Below are 24,846 nucleotides of genomic sequence, written 5' to 3' on the forward strand. Positions count from 1 at the left end.
TAAGAAACATGTAAAGGTGGTAGTACTATGGCTAGTGCCATGGAACCCAGTGCATTAAGTACTGACCATGCCGGAGACAGATGGGAAAGGAGAAGATGAACCTGGCTTTTGATAGTGGAAATATGATGAGAAGATAGAAATGCTACTTGTGTTGTCCATCTGGAACTGAACCAATGAACTCCATGCTCTGGACTGGCATGAGGTCTGATTTGCCATGATTTATTGTTATATCCAATGATTTGCAAATCTGGAGCAAATAGTCCCTGGTATGCAGAAGGAGATGCTTGGAGAGGGCAGTGAGGATTAAGTCGTATATGTATGGAAACACTTGGAATACTTTCAGTCTCAAATGAGCTGCTGCCACTGCCATGCACTTGGCAACTATGCTGGGGGCTGTGGTGAGTCCAAAGGGCAGAGCTCTGAATTGGTAATGACTGGTTTCCAGCCGAAAGTGCAAATGTCTTCAGGATCACCTGTCTTGTTTTTTTTTTCTTTTTTCTTTTTGAAAAGCTAATTTTTGATTTATCTTTTTTTTTTAACTAGAAACATCTTTACTAAATTATCATGGATGACACTGGCAATCTTACATTTATATAAATGAAAATAAACCATACAAAATCACAGTTGCAAGCATTATTTATTACAAACCATCCAGACACAACTGCAGCTGCAAACATTATACATCACTTATAATATATCGAGTCACTGTCAGTCAACTATTACATAACTCATTGAATCTCTGCCTTCTTTCACACCTCGTTCCTCCCTCTGCATGTATTCATCCCACACGTCACATTTTTTCCTATGTAATTTGCTCCTACCCTTTGCTAAAGATCCCAATTCCAGTTCTCTGTTACTATATTCTCTACTTCCAGTAAAGTTGGTTTAAACTTTGGATTTCCCTTTTCTAGTATTTGCTGTTTTTTGGCAGCCATCATAATTAAACTCAACGAGCCTTTCTATGTCTAAGCAATTCCAATTCTATATCACAGCTCAAAATAAATAATTTCCTTTGTTATACCAATTTGCTCACACAGTGTCTCTGACAGAGCAGTCTGCAGGGAATCTTTAAAGTCTGCCAGCTAATTACACTCCTAGAAAATATGCTCCCAGTTACTTCTTTCTTCCCCATCACACCCCCAACATTTGCTGTCTACCTGAGGAAAAATTATTTGGAGTCTACTTGGGGTATAAAAATACCTATGTAAAGACTTCCAAAGATCCTAAATCTCCTAGAATTGCTGCATATTTGGGAGATGTACATACATCCTCCCATTGTTTCTTTGTGGATTGTTTATCCAATCTCTCTTCGCAATCCTTTATAACCTCCTCCGATTGATTTTTATAGTTATCATGCGATATTTTATATGCTCTACTAATTAGTCCTTTCTTAACAGTGACTTCTGTTCTAGACTGTACTAAACCACTCTACCTGTGCTAGTCTTTCACTAAGGATCCCCCTATTTCTTTCTCTTTGATTATATTCTCATATCAATCTTTGATATGGAAGGCAATTTCTAACCTGCTGTCCAAATAAGTTCCTGGCATTTTCCCATTCTATCATCCTTCCCGCTCTAGTTATTTGCTTCCAGTAACTTGGTTCCTTTTCCAGTTTTCTACAAGAAATTCCAGTTCCCTCTTGCCTACTGTCTGTATCTGTAATTGCAGTCATCTCTATTGGCAGAAACTCCTTTTTCCATTCCCATGTTGGCTTTGTTCTTAGTACTTTCTGTAGGATTATTGCTATTCTCCTTACAGGTCTGCATCCAAAATCCCAGTCTCTCATTGTTTATTGATCTTGTCCCCTTTTTATCATCACCTCTTTCCACTTTAAATTACAGTTTTCTGCTTGGGCTATGTATAGCAGCCTTAAACTGTGTTGCTCTGAAATACCTCTTCAAATCGGGTAATCTCAATCTGCCCTGTTGTATTGGAAGAATAAGCTTATTCCACTATTCCTCTAGATTCTTGCCATCTTCCCCTCCAAGATAAAATCCTTCAGCTCTTTATTAATTGCTATCCACAGCTTCTCCTCTGGTTGATAAAAATATGCTTGGCCTGACCTGTGTATAATATTAAAAGACTAAAAACATTTTAACTGCTTGTATCTCACTATGACTAACCATATAACACAGCTTCCATTTTCTCAGCTTTTGAATTATCTTTTTAGTCTCTTCCAACATATCCTTAGCTGCCACACGAATCATTTTTAATCCATATTCTTAAATACTTCATTTTATCATGTCCCCATAAGTATGGATTTTGCTGAACCAATTCATATGTGGGTACATTTACCACTATTGCCTTTGTTTTAGCTTCATTAATTCTGTAACCCAAAAAGATTTGAAACTCCCTCAAGATGTTCCACAGCACTGTAATACACCTTTCTGGTTTGGGTTTTGTCTGGTATAAAATAATCTCATCTATAAATAGAGTCGGGTTTTCTTGACTACTATACCAATTATATCCTTGAATTTCTGAGTCCCTTATTTTCTTTGCCAATGGTTTTAAATATAATGCAAATAATAAGGGGGAGAGAGAATACTCCTTCTTGGTTCCTCTGCTCAAGCAGAAATGATCACAGAGGACCCCACCCACTTTATTTTTTGTCTCAGTCCCTCACATATCCTCCTAATCAACCTTATAATTTTATCAGGGAATGCAAATGCTTCCATTGCTCTGCTCATAAAGTCCCAACTTACTCTGTCAAATACTTTCTCTGCATCAAGACCCACCAACAACAGTGGCATTTTCTTAACTTTCTGCTTCCCTCTGGATCATCAGTGTCTGTTAATGCTGTCAAATGTTTCCCTCCTCTCTGCAAAACCACACTGATCCATATCGCCTATTTTGAGATAGTATGCATCCTGAAGATCTACTGAGCACATCCAGTTGTCCTTGTGAAGAAAAGGTAGGATGGACTGTACCATGACCATTCAGAACTTTGATTTCTTCACGTACTGATTCAAATTGCTTAGATCCAAAATAAGTCAGAGGTCCCCTGTTTTCTTTGGCACCAAAAGAAGTGTAAATAAGTTCTGAATCGTATTTGGTTTGCGGGAACCTTTTGAATGATTATTTTTCTACCAGCTTTTGGATTTCTTGTGCTGCTGCCTTCCTTTGACTGTGTGGAATGTTGAGAAGCTTCTTCCTGTTGTGGGATGGGAGAAGGAAAAATGGTACGCAACAACCTCTGGATATTATTCTCATCACCCAAGAATCTTGTGTTATACTTGCCCTGGTGTCCGGGTGGAAGGACAATCAACCCCCCGACTGCCTCTATAGTTGAACAGTCAGGCAGCACTTCAGAAGCGCTGAAAGGATCTGTCTGGAGAAGAATCCCTGAAGGCCTGATTCTGCGGATCTCCTCTGCCTCTAGGGTAACATCTTCCAATAGAACTTCCTCTGCTGCCTCTAGAGGAATTATCACCATGCAGATCTTGAAAAGGTCCCAGAGATTTTTGGAACTATATCTTCTTACTGCCTCTCTGATTCCTGGAAAAGGTTTGTTGAGGGGTAGAAAACTTGATTCCTATGGCAGTCTTTCCATCTTGTTTGCTTCAGGTAAGCATCTTTTTTACTGATGGCCAAAACAAAGAAGGGCCATCAAATGGAGCATTGATAAAGGACATCTTGAAGGGCTTTACAAAGTCGCATAGCCACATCCAGACATGCTTCCTAAGGGCAATGCCTGAACCTTCAGCTGTGTGTGAGAACAGCCTCATCAAATAGCTTGATATGGATAACAGATTGACCAGTTGTGAGGATGTTCTTTTGTCCTCTGCGGACAGACTCACTAGTATTTGAAAGCTCTTTGGTCAAATCTCTATGAAGCCTAGTAAAGTGTGCCAGGTAGTTTAGTGACCTCAGGGCAAACATTGCAGAGGCAAAGACTCGCTTTCTGAATCTGTCCAATGCCCTCTCTGTTTCGCAGATGGACAGCAGACCTTTGTTCTTCTAGCTCTTTCTTGGTGGCTGCCGCCACAGCCATAGCATCAACTGGGACTCCTTTGCTCCAGTGGCGTCTATCTGTTGGCAGGGCTAAAAATGTTTCATGTCTTTTGGGAATCAGTTCAACGGTAGCCAGTTCCTTCCAAGCCCAGCGGGAAACCAAATCAATAAGTTCATCAGCCAAGGGGGGAACCTAAGACATAGATGGACTAGAAACAAATGCCTCCAAAAATACAGATTCTTCTGGTGAGGGGTTTTGGGAAGACCATGCACTATTTTGTTTTGGGCTTTCTAAAATATTTTCAAAGGCGATGCCATCTGGTGGTGATCTGGGGAGCCCCTCTCTTGCATCAAAAATCAGTATCCTCCATGACAGACTCCATCAGGGAGTCAATGTGTCTCCTTTTGCATGTTCTCTTCTGATGCATCTTCACTGTGGGATGTTCAAATGAGGTGTCAGAACAGAGGGGAAGTTCCTCTAATGGAACTAGTTGGACACGTATTGAAACTGGCTGTCCCTTTGGAGTAGGTCTGATAGATTCAGAGCTCAGAACAGTATGAGAGAAAAGGGGTAAGATCCAAAAAATGAGGACACAGTTCTCTTTGTAGAGAGGAAAAAGTCTTTTCCACTACCTTCAAAGCTGATGGACTCGGAGAAGCTTTGACCCACCCTCTAGGAGTCGAAATTCACAAAGAAAGCAGGCCTCAACCTCCCTTTCATCAGCGCCTTAAAGGTGGAACCAGATCTGAGGGGAAGGGATGGATCCAACAAAATTGGGAGCTTAATCTATCCCCTCGGATCAGATACTGACACTTAGGCTCAGAGACCCATTCTGATCTGAGGATATCAGAGCAAAACTAGCCAAAGATATAGTCAGAATGGAGGAGGAAGCTCTCCTCGGTTCCAACACCGGATCTCTTAGGGATTAATGATCCTGGGACTCTCAAAACCACTGGATGGATCAGAGAAGGAGATAAGATGGTTTTCAACGTGGGAGGCATACTCGCGGATCCAATAAGGGACGGAGCTGGGTAATGCCCCCATCTGGATCTGAGCTCTGAAAAATGTATGCATCATCCTACCACATCCACTTCCAATAAGCTTCTGGAGGACCTAGACAAAGTAGTGGATGGGGGTCTGGAATGTTTCTTTGGAGTCTGAAGCAATTGGGAAGGCAGGGTGGGCGAAATTGGCTTTACAGCAAATTCTGCAGTAATATTCCTACATGAAGTACCCAGCTTCAGATAAGAGGGTGGTATTGTAGGACTTACTGTTATAACTGTAGGAGCCGAAGCCTTAGGATCCGATGGAGTTGGATCAGTGTGTCCAGTCTTTGGATCTGATGGTGTCAGATCTGAAGTTTTTCTGCTTTTTAACAGTGGCTTCGACGAAGACCTGGGGCAACTTCTGAGTGGAGAGTTTCCTGTGCTCCACAGGAGCAGATTTGCTAGTTTTTGGAGAGGTTTAGCCCCTGAATAAGATGTAGCAGGGAAAGATCCCCTTAGAATAAGTTTATGTCTGTATGCCAGGGCTCTTGTGTTAAAGGTGGAGTAGATCTTACAAGCAGTGTCCAAGTGCCCGGCTCAAAGACAGTACTCTCACTCCACGTGGGCATCTGAATTTGGGATTTTATACCTGCAAGAAATGCATTTCGTAAAACCTGTTGGTTTACCTGACACGTTGGGTATCCAAAAAAGTAAAACAACAAGAATAAACTACAAGAAAAGTTTTTTTTTTGGGGGGGGGGGGGGGGTTATGTGAAAGGAAGAGTTTTAATTACCATTGATAATCTAAAGAAAGACCCTGGTGAGCAAAGGGTAAGCTGATATACAAACAATGGTAATACAAATTTACTACTTAGCGAGAAAAGTAGGAAGATAAAAGGCGGAAAAGTCTTAATGTCCTGTGAGAAAACTAGGAGGGAGGATAGATAATTTAAACTAAGATAAAGTTATACTATATCCAAAAAAATAAATAACTCACAAAATATCTCTAGTAATGTTTGAGAAAGAAACTTGCATTTGTTCATGAATGCTGCAAAAGAGATCTGAGACAATGATGTTGGAACAGGGCATTATAGGTAGAGGGAGGAGTTCGAGAGCTGGGTCGGATTCAAATCCATACATTGAGGAAGAATGAAAAGGACAGCATCAGATCAAGAAAGCTACCTCTATAATTGTTGATGTATTAATACACAACTAAACAGAAAAAAAAAATCAAATGCAACACCCAGTGGAATAACAAGGGTATCTATACAACACAACTCTCTAAAAACAATAAGCACACCTAAGCAGAAAACTTCATTGAAAAACTGAATATACTCCATGACAAAAGTCACGACTACTGTTACGTCCAAATATGTACAACCTGCCAAACAGGAAGCACATACTCAGCAGTCGCAAAACCACAACCAGACTATAACACCAACTGAAATGCTATAACCTAAAGCCAACTGAATAAGATAAGCATTGCAGAAATCAATGAGAATTAAAAACAATAAAAATATAATAAAAAATATTAGTCAAGAAAATGAATATCAACAAACAGAATGTGTAAGCGCCCATACAAATTGTTTACATCCCAAACTAGAATGGAACACACTATGCAAATTCATAGTTACAAGCTTACAGAAACCAAATGCATTACAGACAAAGAGAAATATAGATGGCACCACCTACTCTAAGACAAGTCGGACTCAAACTGAAATTCAAAATGCACTTTTTGGTGATAATCTGTTCAGGCAATAGAATGAGCTGTGTTACTATACAGTTAAATATCAGATCAAGAGCTTCACATGCTGCAAAGCATAACTTACCGTCTTTGGGTGGGACAGTTTCTTAGAAAAACTATTTTCAGTCTTCGGCTGCACAAACCCTTTGTTCATTATGCTGTTGTCCTTGTGACCTGAAGACCCAGATGTGTTCAATGAGTGAGAAAGGAAGCTTTCAGACTACGTAAAAGGAAACACCAGTATTAGAAGAAACGTTTCAAAGACAACTGTCTCAAGACTAATCAGACTGACATCATCTCAGACGACCAAGCATGGTTTCTGACAATGGCCCACTCTCAGAGGATATATACCTACCATTTGCTGCATCTCTGCACCTAACAGCAGCAGTATGTATTAAAGCCTTAATATCACCTTCTGGTGAAGAATCTGAGGTGGGAAAAATTGACAAAGTAAAACATACCAGAGCATTTGGGTAAAAAAGCCTCCTATATTTACACAAAATACAGACACTAATGGTTCTCCCATCTTTTCCCCATATCACTGCCGAGTAGAAGATCAACAGGAATACCAGGGCTGAAAGAGTTAAAAAGTAAATTATTCGGTCAAGAAATGCAGGGAAGGAAAATGCAAACTGCATTGTGTGTGTGCATGTGTTTTGAGGGGGACAAAAGTGCTTTAGTTTGGTAACAATCACTATACTGAATTTGTGATACTCAGTGCAAATATTAAGCATATTAAATATAACAAAATAACTTCTGATAAATTTTAGAGAATTTTAGGAAAGGAATGACATGAAACAGAGAAACCTCTGTTTAAGTTGGGTAGACACGCTACATATAAAGGGACGCATGAAAACTTTTATAGCACGTCTGTTGCTAATAGCAAAAATATGGATAACAAGGAAATGGAGAACAAACTAAGAGCAGACTGTGGAGGACGAATAACAAAATGGAGGAAATGAAAGGAAAAAGAGTGGGTAATAATTAAGCACCCAGTAAGTTTCCTAAAAAGAAATGGGAGTGTTGGAATAAAAGAATAAACACAGCAATGTACTGGAGATTAAAAGGGAAGAAAATTAAAAAGCAAGTGAAAGTGAGGGATTTTAAGGAATAAAGGGTTAAAAGAAAGAAGGGGGGTGGAATAAAATAAAATGAATAACAAATGCAGTGTAATTTCTGGTACTGGGTTGCACCTGATGTTTAGAATAATGACAATTGATAAAGGGAAATTAAAATATATAGCACGGACCAACCACAAGAAAAAGGGTTATGGAGAAAAAAATACTGCTGAAATAAAAATGCAGAAAGCTGATGTTCCTGTCCAGCTGAAAAGATTTTCTGACATTTAATTATCTAACTGTTGGTAGATATTAACGAATTAATACAAAACAGCAGATATCACTACTCTGGAAAATATCACATGAAATTTACAGCTTAGTATTCAAGGGATTTGTACTGGACAAAACAAATGAAAAAAATATAAATATAAGCTACAAAAGATGGGGAAATGACGCACAACTTCTATATACAGCCATGGTTATTGAGCGAGTCAATGGCACCAAAACTGTGCTGAAACCTTAACAAGGATCTATAAAAGACTACATAAGAGAACATTGTACCAATCTTTCACACCAGACGAAGCAATTGACAGAAGAAGAAGAGAGAGAGGAGAGAGAGTGGGGAATAAAATAAAAGACATGCAGTCGGCAAAAGTGCCAGTGCTATTTAATAAGAGACATGTATTATCTCAACAGTATTAAAACTTATGTAGCTGAAGAAAACAAGGCACAGCAACACGACTGAAAGCATAAAAAGTTTAAAAGTTTAATAAGGTAAGCGCTTTCACACCAAATGCTAGTGCTTCATCAGACCATATAAAAAAACTACATCCGCAATCACTACTAATATATTCACATGGATTCAAAACAACCAATGAAAGTCAAGAAGGAAAAAAACCCGACATCAACTTATTATTTAAAGAGACGTGCTTTTAATACAGGCTTAATAGAAACCCTGTCATTTAGACCTAGGTATTTATCAGCTTGCCATAATATAATCCAGTGCAATTCTCTGGTTTCAGTAAAGTTTTTAATATCACCACCACATATATTTTCAAAAATAATTTTAATAACTTGAAATTTAAAGCAGTGTTCATTCTCATTCTGTATACAATGTCTAGCTAATGCATTCTTAGTGTCGCCATTCCTGATGCAATAAATATGTTCCCTGACTCGTTCCATCAGTGACCTTTTGGTTTTTCCTACATAACAGCGACAGATTCCTAGTGAGACAGTTAGCTTTAACCTCAAATTTACACTCTAGACAAGTAACCGGGTCAATAAAACATGCTGATATATCAATAAACATACAGAAATTGCATGTAAGGCATTGACTAGTACCTGTCGGGCCACCGCCATGTCCACTTTCTTTTTGCATGACATTTTTATAACAAAAAAATATGTATAGAAAACCCTGTAGAAGAAATGCTATCCTGCATAGGGATAGCATGCATCCTGGTCATATATTCTGTAATGTTATCAAAGGTCAAACTATGAAAATGTCTCCACTCAGTAACTGTGCTGATGCTTTTAGGAAAGATGTCCAGATGCTTAAGAATTAATTTCATGAAAAGGGGGTACAAAATGTGTGAAATTGAAAGAAGCATTTGTATGGCAGCTATACATAGAGAAAATAAGGCAAAACCATATTTTTCAAATCAAGTTTTTGAGGCAAAGTCTTCTCAAGTTGCTAGTAATAAAAATTATTTGTCCCCATCTCTATTCTGTACCAGTGATATGACTGATATATTGAATATTATTAAATCAAATTGGTCCTTATTGAATTTCGACAATGATATCACAGCGGTCATTGGCCATAGGCCGAATTTTGTCTTTAAGAATAAGAAATCTCTTAAAAGACACCTTTGTTATAAAAATGTCATGCAAAAGGAAAGTGGACATGGTGTTGGCCTGACGAGCACTAGTCAATGCCTCACATGCAATTTCTGTATGTTTATTGATACATCAGCATGTTTTCCTCATCCAGTTACTTGTCTAGAGTACAAGTTTGAAGTTGCAGCTAACTGTCGCACCAGGAATCTGATTTATTTAGTGACATCTGCAGCTTGTCGCTGTTTTTATGTAGGAAAAGCCAAAAGGTCACTGATGGAACGTGTCAGGGAACATATTTATTGCATCAGGAATGGCGACACTAAGAATGCATTAGCTAGACATTGTATAAAGAATGAGAATGAACACTGCTTTAAATTTCAAGTTATTAAAATTATTTTTGAAAATATACGTGGTGGTGATATTAAAAACTTTACTGAAACCAGAGAATTGCACTGGATTATATTATGGCAAGCTGATAAATACCCAGGTCTAAATGACAGGGTTTCTATTAAGCCTGTATTAAAAGCACAACGTCTCTTTAAATAGTAAGTCGATGTCAGGTTTTTTTCCTTCTTGACTTTCATTGGTTGTTTTGAATCCATGTGAATATATTAGCAGTGATTGCGGATGTAGTTTTTTTATATGGTCTGATGAAGCACTAGCATTTGGTGTGAAAGTGCTTACCTTATTAAACTTTCAAACTTTTTATGCTTTCAGTTGTGTTTCTGTGCCTTGTTTTCTTCAACTACATTGGTCTTTTGCTTGCAGGCACAGTTTTTTCCTTGGGGATTTTATTCTTTGTTTCTGGCAAGTATTAAAACTTACCTGCTGAAGACAAAGGAGAAAACAATAGTACACCTTCTGAAAAAAAAAATTAAGCCCAAAACACCCAAAAGTGCCAACTAAGTACTGTAATCAGGATCATGTAAAAAAAAAAAAAATCAGATAAATCACCAGAGAATGTCTGTGTAGGTACCAGTGCAAGCCTTATACTGAAAAATATTGAAGGTATCTATGCACGTGGTTTATTTATACACCCCCAAAACAGTGTGCATTCCCTTTACTTCCCTGAGGCGCAGTTACTTCAGAAGGATGGATGGACAGATGTGATACAGAAACAGCACTAGTTACATATGCAAAAAAATATGAACTTTGCATACAGAATGTAAAGGAATATCAAGAGATACTGATGTGATAGAATCCTAATTCTTTAGCCACAACAGAAAACTTATATTGGATACAGTAATGTTTAAGTGGGAATTATATGACAACTGAAATCCATCACTGTAAAAATTTGACACTAATGTAGTCACCCCCACTAGGGTAGTGACATGTAAAGTATTGCTAAGAAAACATCCTTGATACACAGGAAATTAAAAGATTTCCTTAGTAAATAGCAGCAGATGGTAAGAGAATATCATTACAGTGATCGCTCCTCAAAGATCTGCTGTTGTATTAAAGTATAGCTATGCTATCTTCTGCAGAAGGAATCACTTTAAAATAAGCTCATAACATTTGGGTAGATGATAAAGCATCACCCTTCATTCTCATTAGGGAGGTGGTAAATGTGCACCAACCGCAAAAAGTTAAATTGACAGAACATAACTGGAAGCTGCCTGTGAAAGCATAAAAGTAGAATAAAATATGTTTGTACCATGAACACACACTGCAAAACCACCAATAGCAATGATGATGCGTGGAAATGACCCTATTCTGTAAACGTTGCTTAAGAAAACAACGTGTTAGAGAAACAACTGTATAAAGATGTGCATCAGTGTGTGTGTGTCTTTCGGCTTTTCGGTTAGGTTGCATACACAGCGAACTCGGGTCCGCTAATGATTAACAGTAAGTTTTTATGCTGCTTGCCGGGCCCCTGTCAAACAACCTTCAATGAAGGGAAGCCATTCCACACGTAATAGTCACACAGTACAGTCGGGCAGCTTTAATCGAGCAGACGAGTGTGCTTATTATATACCTGAACGTAATGAAAAGTGGCCACTGCAACAGTAAATGACAACATTACAGTTTTATCCCACCCTCCTTGTCTTATTCCTGGTTTGTGTTTTTAACAGCAGTCCAGTATTCTTAATGTAGGCTTTCCTAACTCCATGCTGGAATTACATGGGACCTTTGTAGGTGCACAAGACACACACACAAAGCCAGCACTGCCAGTAACTTTCCTATATTTCTGAGCCATTCAGAATCCACAAGTAGCTGCAATTGTAGCAAATCATTAACCAAAATTACTAAGAAATGCTGTAAAACAAAAAAGTAACAGAAAACAAATTAGCAGTCATAAGTAACTATAAATATTGTTCAGGAAAAATTGAGGGAGGGCAGTCTACCTCTTTCAGTGACCACTCCTCAAATACCAGCAGTTACTGTACGTATGCTTACACACACCTGCGTTGCCTTCTTTTGGGATTGTCGATGTTCAATGCATCATAACATTTGAGCAGATTCCAAAGCAGTCTAATTTCTATCCTGTGTTTACACTATGTATTCAGATTGCAGTGTTTAATGAATTAGTTGACTGTGAACAACATGGTCCTAACAAAGGAGGTATTCCTGACAACATAGCCAATCACACAAATGACAGCAAATTGCTGAAGTGAATGAAAGAATTGTCAACTCAGTGGGACAGACATTACATGGTTAGAGCCCTACTCCGATTAGTATCAATAAAACAAAGAAATCAAAAAGAAAGTAGAATGTCTTGAGTCAGGGCTCTAGGAAGAGCTTAATTTTTAGGAAAAAAATATCAGTGGATGCCTTTTGCCACCGCTCTCTAAATTCGTGTTGTGGTGCAGTATTGCAAATATTTAACTGAATAGATAACTTAAGTTCAAGAAAAATCCATTAACATAAATGAAATAATGCATTTAAAAAGCCGATTGCAACACTAAGTATAGAACTAGAATATGAATTTGAACACCTGAATAATGTACCCAATATTTTTTGTGCTTTTATCCTCCACTACTGTCTGCCAACCATCAAACCCTCTCAACAGACTGGCCCATTTGCTCACTATGGGGCAAGAGAAGATCACAGGTCACCATCACAGAGTTGGCATCAGGGTTTTTCATGTTTAGCCTCAAGCCCTACTCCAGCAGACAAACATCATGTTCACATATGTGAGGGTTAGCTATGCCTTCCTCTGAAGGCACTTACATTCTTGCACATGCCCCTTACGAGTCAACGCATGCATGTGACTTAGAACCAAGCACACATCCCTGGTCTGCATGTTACATGGTGTTCACCACTACCAGTAGCCACAGCAGTACAGTGAGCCACACTACGTTTATCTCATCAAAATGGGCAGCAGCATCATTGGCTGCACACTCTCAAACTTGCCTTCCCAGCACTTGAGCTGCTAACCGATGTTGGATCATCAATCACAGTCAGGGCTTCATCTCTTCCACACCAAGGAACTAGGATAATGTCGGAATACTCCACTTGTAATGAAGTAGCAATCAATGCTCTTCAAAGTCAACAGTCTTAAACAAACATGTCCACAGTGTAGAAACAGGATATTAGTACATCTAACAAAGTACAGAAGGAAATGTAATAACTACATACAATAAAAACACAAGCAATAATTCTCAATAGAGCATTTATGAGTGTATGGCAACAAGCTGTGACCATTTTCAACCACAAAAAGTATCCTGAATAAAGTCAAATATAAAGGCCATCATCAAACGTTGACTGTCCAGGTGATTATCAGCTAGCAATGCCACTGATGTGATCGAGCCTCACTACCTATATGCTTGACATAGCAAATGTCCTTAAAAGTGTTACCTTGACAGTGTTTATAAATGACATATTTGAATAAAATGTCCTGCGTTACCAAACTGCTTAAGGCATCTTTATGTCATTAAAGCAAAGCCAGTATATGCTCATACATAAATGATGCTTTAATGTACATAAAAAATGAAGCAGTAAAAATGCTTATCCTAAATCAAATGTAAAAAAAAAAATGCAGATAACTACTTAAAAAATGGAGCTACCTCGAAAATACAATATATTTACCTTTGAAAAAAGATGGCTGTCATATATTGCGCTGGTTCTTTAAATCTTTAGCGCCTTTTTCTGTCATAATTCCAAGTAGTAGTAAGTTATTTTTGTGGCCTGATTTCCTGTTCTGTTGCACAGTCTGAAAAGTAAAGCCAACAAGTTGGCAGCATACCACATTGTGCCTGTTTGAATTCAAGTATTCATATGTTAGAAGGAACTAGTAACCACTACAGGACCACAGAACAGAAATTATACAAGAGCTAGATGGGGTCTCACAAAGAATCCTAGCTTCTGCATAAGCTACTAGGTGCTGAAAGTCACCTGTTAACCCTAGATAAGGGAGAGTGAATTAATGCATGGGCTGTAGTATGTTGTAAAGTTTCTGTAGTAAGTTGTAAAGTTTTTTTTGTAAAGTTTCTTTTAGTTTATCAGGTATTTTTTTCTGGTGATGGTAGAATAAAGATTAGGCAGCAGCAATCTGGCCTTTTTTTATAACGTTATGGTAACTCGGTACAAAAGTAACTTACTACAAATACCAAAAGTCACCTCTATCCATCCAGCCTAATAATGGACTAGAATGGACTGCAAGGAATATTAGAGCTTTGGGGCCAGGCATTTAGAAGGACGAACATTTTAGGTGGATTCAGTCTCAACTAGTTTGCAATAGGCTAATTTGACATCTGTTAAACAAGCATCTCAGAAAACTAATGGATTGACTGTTGTAGTGGCAAAGGAAAAACGGAAATGCACATTGTTAGCACAGCTGGAAAAGCCAATTGCTTATCTGTAATGTTATTTCCAGACAGTGCACAGATATTAAACAGTGGACTGAAAACTGATCACTGTGGGATCACGTTGTTCACACTGATCGATACAGAGAAGTTGACAGTGAAATACTGTTACCTGCAAATTAGTCAAACAGCATCCGAACTATGGGAAGATAATGGCAATTATATAACACTGGTAACTAGGGGAAGATAATGGCAATTATGTAATACCTGGTAACTAGGGGAAGATAATGGCAATTATGTAATACCTGGTAACTAGGGGAAGATAATGGCAATTATGTAATACCTGGTAACTAGGGGAAGATAATGGCAATTGCGTATCACCTGGTAACTAGGGGAAGATAATGGCAATTATGTAATACCTGGTAACTAGGGGAAGATAATGGCAATTATGTAACACCTGGTAACTAGGGGAAGATAATGGCAATTATGTAATACCTGGTAACTAGGGGAAGATAATGGCAATTGCGTATCACCTGGTAACTAGGGGAAGATAATGCCAATTATGTAACACCTGGTAACTAGGGGAAGATAATGGCAATTATGTAATACCTGGTAACTAGGGGAAGATAATGGCAATTATGTAATACCTGGTAACTAGGGGAAGATAATGGCAATTATGTAACATCTGAACTAGGGGAAGATAATGGCAATTATGTAACATCTGAACTAGGGGAAGATAATTGCAATTATGTAACACCAGGTAAATAGGGGAAGATAATGGCAATTATGTAACAGCTGGTAACTAGGGGAAGATAATTGCAATTATGTAACAGCTGGTAACTAGGGGAAGATAATGGCAATTATGTAACATCTGAACTAGGGGAAGATAATTGCAATTATGTAACACCTGGTAAATAGGGGAAGATAATGGCAATTATGTAATACCTGGTAACTAGGAGAAGATAATGGCAATTATGTAACATCTGAACTAGGGGAAGATAATTGCAATTATGTAACACCTGGTAACTAGGGGAAGATAATTGCAATTATGTAACACCTGGTAACTAGGGGAAGATAATGGCAATTATGTAACATCTGAACTAGGGGAAGATAATGGCAATTATATAACACTTGGTTTCCACATGCTCAGTTAAGTTCACATGATTTACTCCATCAAATAGCTGAAAGATCAGAACAATGCTGAACAGTTTTTGATCACTTTTTCCGACCTACAGTATGCCCGTTTTGTTGCTGTGGCAATAACGGAAAGTGGGCAGCCTTCTGAAGACCAAACCATGGCTTCAAAACTTTGGAACAGGCAGCACTACAACTAGGTTGCTGCTATGTCTGCCCTCCACTAGGTCATTCTGAGTTGGAACAAAACAGACATGCAATACTGCAATGACATCTATATAATAAAGAATATCAAGATAAGATATGTTCACTCATTTTCTGATCAGAGGGGTACTTTAATAACAATGTGGCTAGATGGCCCAAAAATGAAAGGGGCATCCAAAACTTCCTGCTTAAGGTCTCCATGTAAGCATGAAACACAAAGCTATGCCAAGTAAATGGTAGTCATATACTTACCATAATGCTGGATCCTTTCATCCATGTGGGTCTTTGGTAGGCTTATCTGATCCAAGATGGCAAAACTATTGCTCCAGCCTCAAGCACCTTTAATTTTTTTCCCCCTCCCATAACACACCCAAGACTGAAGCTAACCTAGAGCACACTTGTTAACTAATAAGGAAGGTTAGGCTACAAGACCACCACTGGAGAAGAGCTGTAATGGTCCTTCAGAAATGACAATTTGGAAGAAGGAATGGAGGGAGGGCTGTCGCATCACCTGGATACGGATGAAACTATCCAGTACTACAGTAAGTACATAACGACTGCATGCTATTCATCACATTCACATGATCCAACTGATGGATCAGAATCCCAAACTACTAAGTACCCGAGTGAAATCAAGACAGGAAACTCCAGGACAGTAGCTCTCTGAATGAAGCTCTAGACCTCAAAATAACATCCAGCTTGTAAAGTTTGGCAAATGTATGAAACACAGACCAGGCTGCAGCACCACAGATTTTGTCAACAGAAGAATTTTTGAAGAAAATTAAAAAAGCAGGAATGGATCTCAGAGTGAGCCTTAGGTCTTTATAGTATGGATCAGTTGTTAGTAGAATAAACAAAAAGTAATACAATCAGAAAGCCATCTAGACAAGGAAACCTTTGAAACCATAGAACCCATTTTGTTTGCTACAAAGGAAGCAAACAAAAAGTTGAGAATATTTTCTAAAGGGTTCAGTTCTGTGCAGACAAAACCTTAGTTGCCTGTGGACATCCAATGTGTGAAGAATTTATTCATCCCTTTTTTGAAAGTTGGGTACCGGCACATGGATAGTGCAATTCAAATTTGTTTTGGATGCCAGCAAGGGAACAAAAGTATTAATGATTTTTGCACAGTGAAACTGGTCTTTATGAAATATGGAGTAAGGTAGGCTAGTAGACAAGGCCTGCAACTCTGAGATCCTTCTAGCTAAATTATTGTCACAAGAAATACGGTTTTCTAAAAGAAACTTTCAAAGGGGCAGAGGACTGGCTCAAAAGAGTATTCTGTTAGATCTTCTTGAACAAAACTGAGATCGCAAAGGGGTAATGTTTCTCTGACTGGATGGCGAAAAAGGCTTTATGTGAAGCTAGACAGAGTGAATTGATACCATTGTTAAAAAGAGAAACTGAAGCCAACTGTACCTTAATGGTAAAAAAAATGAAACTTAAAGAAAAGATATGTAAGAAGAAAACTAAAATGTCAGGAATAGAAGCATTAAACTGAAACCTAAAGAAAAGAGATGTAAGAAGAAAACTAAAATGTCAGGAATAGAAACATTAGAGAGGGCTTATTTCTTCAGCAGTTCCCCTAATAGAGAGACATTTCCAGTTGTTACAGTACACCCCATGCATAGACCCTTTTTGAGACACAGATGATTTGATCATCATGACGAAACAAAGAATGGTCTTTGGCCATTATTGGAATTGGAGAAACCAAGCAGTCATCTTGAGGCTGTGAAAGTCCGGGAAAGGTGACCTGCATGGGTGAAAGATCATCATCTCTCCTGGGATCCAATAGCTAGGGAGATTCCCCTTCAGTAGGGAAAACCAAACTTGCCTGGGCCAGTAAGATGTAATAAGGATCACTATGGCTTTACATCACATTGCCTTATGCATGAATCTGAACATTAGGAAAAGAGAAGGGGATGCATAAGAAACCTGGAGAGCCACTGTTTGACTAGAACATCTTTTAAGGACTGTCCCCCCTTTGGGGAGGATCAAGGCAAACAAGTTGCTACACTGGATGCTGACTGGGGAAGCAAAAACTTTGCAGCAAGGATGGCGTCCTCCTTCTCCTCATCGACCCCATTTTTCCCCATTTTTTACATGGGATTGGGGTATTGTGTTAAATCTCGCCATCTCTCTCAATTCAATGCTGCACTCCTACCTTCTTTGACACTCATGCCCGACTGTCACAGATCTTCTCTCACACAATCCATCCACCACTTTCCTGTGTCCTCGTTTCTTCTTACCTTCTTCCTGTCTGCCCCAAATCTTCTACACCAGATTGTCTTCTGCTTCTGCACGTGTCTGGACAACTATAACCTGTTCTCTCTGACATTTTCTGCAGTTGGGCCTACTTTGGCTTCTTTTCTTATGTCCTCATTTCTTCTTCTGTCCAACAGCATGCATCCTACCACCCTTCTCAGGCACTTTCCATCACCTCTAGCTTCCTCATCTGCTCTGCCTTTACTGCCCAGGTTTCTGTACCATACAGTAGTACTGGTCGCACCTCTGTCTTGTATATCTTACCTTACAGTTTTCCTTGGCATTCTTCTATCATTCACTATGCCTGAGACTCTATTCTATTTGGCTGCAGCCCCAGATTACAGCTTTGACCTCTTCATTCAGACTTCCCTTCTCCTCAACGACCCCTCCCAGACACTTAAACTATTTACTAGTTCCACTATCTTCCCTTCTATCTCAATTCTCAGCTGCTTCTGATTTCCCCAATTTGCTGCCATTAGCACTGTCTTGTTAGTTTCATCACGTGCCTTCAGTTTTGCATTCCAGAGTTACTACTCAGGGGAATGAGAAGGACAGGCTACAAATGGTGTGGTAATTATAGTGAGAGAGAGGCTTCAGAAGGCAGTGAGGGATGTCATCCGAATTAGTGAGGGCAATCAGACTCCAGTATAATGATAGGGCAGTATACATAATCTCAGCCTATGCCCCACAGTAGGGTTGTGATAGTGAGGAAGAGAGTGCAGTCAGACAGTATTTACAGGGCCTACTAAATAAAGCAGGACAACGTGAAAGGATGGTGGCAATGGGTGACTTGAATGCACATATTGATACAGAACAGGATATGAGGACTCCCTGGGTCCACATTGATGGGTCAACAAGAATAAAGGAAAGGCCATTCTAAACGTCTGTTTGGCAAATGGCTTAACAGACGTGGTTCAGAAAGACAGTCACAAGATCACATACAAGAGTGGCCGACATCCAACTCAGGTAGACTTCCTCCTGGTAAAGAAAAGTCACTGGGGAAGAATCAATGACTGCAAAATCATCCCCAGTGAAATAGTCAGCCTAAAGCATAAACCACTGGTTGCTACAATCAGCTGCAAGCAGTGGTCAGAGAAGGCTCTAAGGTCAACAGAGATCAGGCTGAAGACCAAGAAGTTGACTGGAGAGAAATACAACAGTTCAAGGAATTACTCAGGCCTCTAGCACCCCAAGAAGAGGAGGAAATAGGCGGAGTTGAAGAAGAATGGGAGCGCCTCAAAACAGCATGTGTGAGGACTACAGAAAGATATGTGGCCGAGCCAGATATGGAAATAAGGTACATAAGGAAAGCTGGTGGTGGAATCTAGAAGTCCAAGAAGTCATCAAAAGAAAGGAGGAGTGCAGGAAAAAGTGAGATAGAAAAAATGACCAGGCTCGGAATGAATACTGGTTGCCTAAGAAAGCATCAGCAAAGAACAGGCACTCTGCCAGCTTTTGAAAAGTGACTCAGTAGGTGGCACAAAATCTATATCAGGTTGCAAGGCAAACACAGAAAGATAAAGACAGTCAGATACCTTTCATAAGGGATGCCAGCAATAACCTGCTCGCCAGTCCCCAGGACAAGGTCAGGTGGAAGGAGTATTTCCAGCAGCTTCTGAATGAGGAAACAGTCACAGATGCCATACTGCCCCAGACACAGCCTATAATGAGAGAAGAGGAGAGGCCCACCCAAGAAGTAGTAAGAACAGCACTAAGGAAAATGAAGTCAAGGAAAGCAGCATGCTCAGATAAGGTCACAACAGAAAGATGAGGAGTAAGACAGGGGAGAAATGTCTCCTGAGGGTACTCCTAGCAGTGTGGAGAGAAAGGCGTATCCCAGATGACTGGGAAATAAGCACACTTGCCGCAGTGTACAAGAACAAAGAGGACATCCACATCTGTGGGCAGTAAGGAGGCATCAAACTCCTGTCACATTGCATGAAAGTTCTGGAGTGGGTGACTGATAAATGGATATGCAGAGTAGTAGAAAGTAAGATGGGAGATGAGCAGTTCAGATTCAGATTAGGATGCAGTACAACTGATCTGAAGTTTGCAGTGAGACAGACAGTTAAGAAGAAGCAAGAGATGAGGAAAGAGTCCAACTGGGCATTCCTAAACTTGGAGAAAGCATATGACAAGGTCCCAAGAAAGCTGATTTGGGCAGTACTGTGGTAGTTCAAAGTCCCAGAACCTTTAGTAGAATTAATGCAGGCTATCTACAAGGACCCGATGACTCAAGTACAAACAGTGCTTAGTCTCACAGATGGGTTCCCAGTGGGAGTGGGTGTACATCAGGATTCAGCTCTGAGCTCACTGCTGCTCATACTGGTGATGGACTACATTAGTGAACAGGTCAGAGGGGAACAGATCAACAAAGCTGATGTATGCAGATGATGTGGCATTACAGGCTGACTCTGAGCAAGAATTTCAGCAAAGAATGGCCTCAGCAGTTGAAAATTTGCTGCACTGCTGGATTGAGAGACCAATTGTGAGGCAACAGACCTGACCTGCTGAGTCTGTTGGCAAGACAGCTGTTTTTCCCTAAGATGTGCACTGCTATCAAGAAACTATGCAAAGCAATCACCCACTGGCACACTTTCATGGCTTCTCGGCATAAGGTGTAGGACCTGCATTAAACCACAGTTATATTGTCTGTTTGGACAGAAATCACCACTGGAGGGAAGTCATCCTATAGTTCCTGCCACTCCCCTCATCTCCAGGACAGTAAAATGAAGGCTGGCCTATTGCTGTGTCCAAGGGCCTTGTACAACCCCCCCTACCCAAAAGAGGAGGTTCCATGGTTACTACCGCTGTGGGAGATGGTCTTTATTGGAAAAAAAGTGGGGAAGTTAACCACCATCGTAAGTGAACCCTGCAAAGAAGAGAGATTATTGGAGCAGATGGATGATTTGACATTGGAAACCATTGCACTCCAAGTGGTCACTGAAGTATTCTCAAGTGAAACCCAGCAAAATGCACTGTGAATACAGGAAAAAGCTATACAGGAAAAAGATATTAGCCCCAAGTCTCACTAGACTAGTATCACTAGTGGAGAGGAAAACTGAAGGAGGTTTCAGATGGAGCTCCTTTAAATCTAGGCTCTTTCTGGGGTGGGGGAGAGGGGTGAGGACACACTATGCATCTTGTTATGTCCAGGTGGCATCCTATAAATTGAATTGTCTGGTTTACTTCACAATGTCGAAAACCGACAATATCGAAGCCGATATTGTCGGCACCACAACATCGAAAGCGCAGATCATCATGCAGGTAAACGGAAATCTCCGTAGGGGAAGATTTCCATTTACCTCAATGTAGTGCGGTCTAAGAGTTGGAATATTTAAGTAGGGGGTGTGCAGGGGGGCTTGCCCCCCCCCACCTACGCTAGTTAGTTTTTATTTTTTTTCTTTGCTTTTTGTTTTTTAAGCATTATTCGATATTTTACTACAGCGATCACTAGAGGTTGACCTTTAGTGATTCGATGTAGTAAGATTTCGATAACGTGATATAGACGCGAATTGTCTGAGTTGGTTGCAGCTTTGATTTTCCATAGTTTATGGATCTTCCCAAGGACAGACAGTGCTGAATTAACTAATCTCTGGCTTTGGTTAGACTTATTTGCTGTGGCAGTAAGAAGCCAGTCTTCTATATATGGAAACACGCAAATCCCTTGAAGGTGCATGTGAGCTATGGCTACCACTATGCACTTGTTGAACACATGGGGCCTGTTGCGAGACTGAAGGGCAGGACACTGAACTGAAAGTGACTGGTTTCCAAGAGGAAGTGTAAATATCGCTTAACATTTTGCTATATTGATATTGAGATAAGCACCCTAGAGACGGACACAGCACACTCGATCATTTGCCTGTAGGCAAGGCAAAACTGCTTGTGCAGTTAATATCCTGACTGGGGTCTTTGTTATATGCTAGGTCACTGAGGTCAAAGATTAACATGAGGTCCTGGTTTATCTTTGAAACCAAAATGAACCTCAAAAATCCAGACTCTACCTGATCTGGTGGGATACATTGGGTGGCTCTTTTGTCTAGAAAAGAAAGAATATCTCTTCTGGCCATCTTCTGTTGATGCGGTGGGATGTTTAGAAGTGAAGTTATGGAAAGTCAATGGGAAGACAGAATCATACGGCCTCTGGACATTATCCCTCTTACCCAAGAATCCTAAGTGATGGTCACACATGCAGAAGTGTACAGGGATAGAGAACCCCTGGGCTCCATCTCGGGGGCGGACAACTGGGTGGCCTTTCTGGAAGGTTAGGTTGCCTGCCAGAAAAAGGACTACAATATCCCTAGTTTTGCAGACCTCCTCAACCTCTGGGTCTACATCCATCAAAGGGGCCACCTATGCCACATCTGTTCTTTAAGAAGTGGAGTCAAAAACTTGACAGGTTTTCCTAAACCATACCTTTTGGCTTCTAATGTAAGATCACTGAAGAGATTCAACTTTAACTCCTGTGGCAAATGTGTTTCCATCCTGCTCACACTTCTGCATCTTCTCTTTAACAAATGACTAAACAAGGAAGAGCCATCATCCAGAGTATTCACAAAGGATGCTTTAAAGTTGCCTGCGAAGTTTCAAAGGTGAAACCAAGCACGATGCATCTTAATACACTCATGTAATCCATCAGCTGCATTATGCACAAGTCACATGACAAGGTTGGTTATTTTAAACATCATGCTCAAGGTGGTCTCCGGTTGCTTTCTAAAGTCAGGGATGGGCAGTCTCTTCAAAGTGGCTAACACTTGCTCTGCTAGGCCCCTTTGGAAATGTTCATATTGGTGGTGTAGTTCAAAGCCCAAGGGGCAAAGGTGCCTGAAGCATCACCTGTTCCCATCCTGTCCATGGCCCTGAACTCCTTGTTGAGTGGGTAAACAAAAAGCCATATTATCTGTCAGTTCTTTTTTGGTTGCTGCTGCCACAATAATAGAATCCACCAAAGTGACCTTGGACCAAAATGTACTGTCCTTGGGAGGTCTAAGTATCTTACCTCATTTTCGGGATACATGTCCAGAGGAGTCAGGCTCCTGCCATACCCTCTTGGTTACCAATTTAATAAGATAGTTCACCAGGGCTACCACCTAAGAAGTAGAGCAGCCCAAGTGATGAGTCTCAAAAATGACACTGTCATCCTGAGAGGGTGTGTCTGCAGACCAAAATCATCTATGTTGCATTAATTCTAGGATCTCACTGAAATTGGATTGTTCAGGAGGAAATTGGGGAGAGCCCTCTTGACCATCACGGTCTCTGTACAAAATAACAGACTTCATAAGGGATCAAAGTGCCTCCTCTTGCCTGGAACATTGGGAGGGGGTGAATCAGTCTCAGAGAACTGACCCTGGAATGCATACGGGGCTGAGACAGAGAAGGGTGTCCCAGGATGGAACAAACACTGAAGAAAGCCTGCAACTAAGCTCTAAGAGAAGGTATAATCTGCTCCATTATCTTAAAGCCTGACCCTACATCTGTTGTATCAGATGAACCCCCACAGAGTGTCACGGCTACTCTCCCTGAAGGAGGTGGTAGTGACAAGAGTATCCCTGAAATAATCAAAGAAGGCAGCCTTGGGGGATCAAAGTTGATACAGCCTCAAAGGATGATGTCTCTACACAGAGAAGGGAGCCATATGGGATGGATCAAAGAATGATGACAAGGAGTTGACATACAGGTGTTGGTCCAGAGATCCTTGACTCCAATGGTCTTGGTGTTTAATAAATCTGATTTCAAGCCTTTGGAGCCAGGACAGAAGGGCCATTTGGTACCAAGGTAACAGACTCTTGTCAAGGTGTTGGCTTCAAAGCCACAAGATCCAAAGTATGGACCAGAGATGGAGCAAAAATGGAAAATGATAGGCCAAACTGATCTAAGCTGGAGAAGTAAGCGGATTGGAGAACACCTATCTCACTCTCGGATTTCAGGAAAGCTCTCATCATGTGATCCCAAACAGGTTCCAACTCACTCCTGAAGGAAAGAAAATAAGTTGGAGGAGACCAAGAAAGGGAAATGACAAAAGTTCTTTCTTGGAGAAAGTTCAAGTCTAGAATGAATATTGTCTCTAAAGTAAACGGAGCCAAAAAAAGGAGATTTTGTCAGAGTCAGAGAGGCAGTAGACTCCATCCTAAGAAATTTAGGAACCTGGACAAATCATTAGACTTTCTTTTCTTGACTTCAGAATCTTCTTCTTTACTCTTGTCATTAGAGTCCTCTTTCTATCTTTACCCTTTTCCTTCTTTGGCTTGTCTGCTTCTGGATCTTGGGCAGCAACCCTTTTCTCTCTCTCTTTTTTTTTTTTTAATTTTTCCAAGTCTTTTGGGTTTCTAATACCATGATGGGAATGGACCCATTCCTAGGTCAAAGTATGATTAAAGTTCATGAAGTTAGCATTGTTTCAATCTTTGATGTTAGCCAGAAGTGCTCTTCACAGCACCCACAATGTGACCAGTAAGGATTCCTTCCGCAACTTGTACAGAGTTGCATGTATCCGTAACATATCTAAGTATGACTGTAAATTCTTTTTTATAAGACCCATTGTTCCTACGGGTCTATATTATATGTTCAAAGTTTGAAAACTTTGAACATTATATAATTGAATTTAAATGTTCGAAGTTTCAAACATCGGACATATAATTAAAAAAAAAAATGGAACTTACCTGACTAGTGTAGGCAAGGGGGCAAGGCCACCTGCAACCCCCACACCCCCCGCTCTTTAAATATACCAACTCCGAGAACGCAGTATAGTGCAGTAAAGGGAAGATTTCCCTTACTGCACTGTAGTGCAGCAGTTAGTTTTTATATATATATATATATATATATATATATATATATATATATATATATATATATATATACACACACGTTTGAAGTTTTATAACTTTGAACATTTAAATTCGATATTTTAACTTTCGAAATAATAAAA

General features: G+C 40.0%; 1 protein-coding gene across 3 annotated transcripts in view; it reads right to left on the minus strand.

Annotated features, from left to right (window-relative positions):
* The window catches only part of MYBL2 (MYB proto-oncogene like 2), a 779,549-nt gene that overhangs the window by 18,262 nt on the left and 736,441 nt on the right, over nucleotides 1-24,846 (minus strand). For 2 of the 3 annotated variants that reach the window (XM_044090138.1, XM_044090137.1), the window contains one exon: nucleotides 6,768-6,902. In XM_044090138.1, coding sequence (XP_043946073.1) covers nucleotides 6,768-6,902 — 135 coding nt within the window. Of the gene's footprint in view, nucleotides 1-6,767; nucleotides 6,903-13,608; nucleotides 13,727-24,846 lie in introns of those variants that run through there. The other variant, XM_044090139.1, reaches the window with a different exon arrangement.

Source organism: Protopterus annectens, chromosome 12.part0 (assembly GCF_019279795.1).
Source record: "Protopterus annectens isolate FY-2018-M chromosome 12.part0, PAN1.0, whole genome shotgun sequence".
Taxonomy (NCBI): domain Eukaryota; kingdom Metazoa; phylum Chordata; order Ceratodontiformes; family Protopteridae; genus Protopterus; species Protopterus annectens.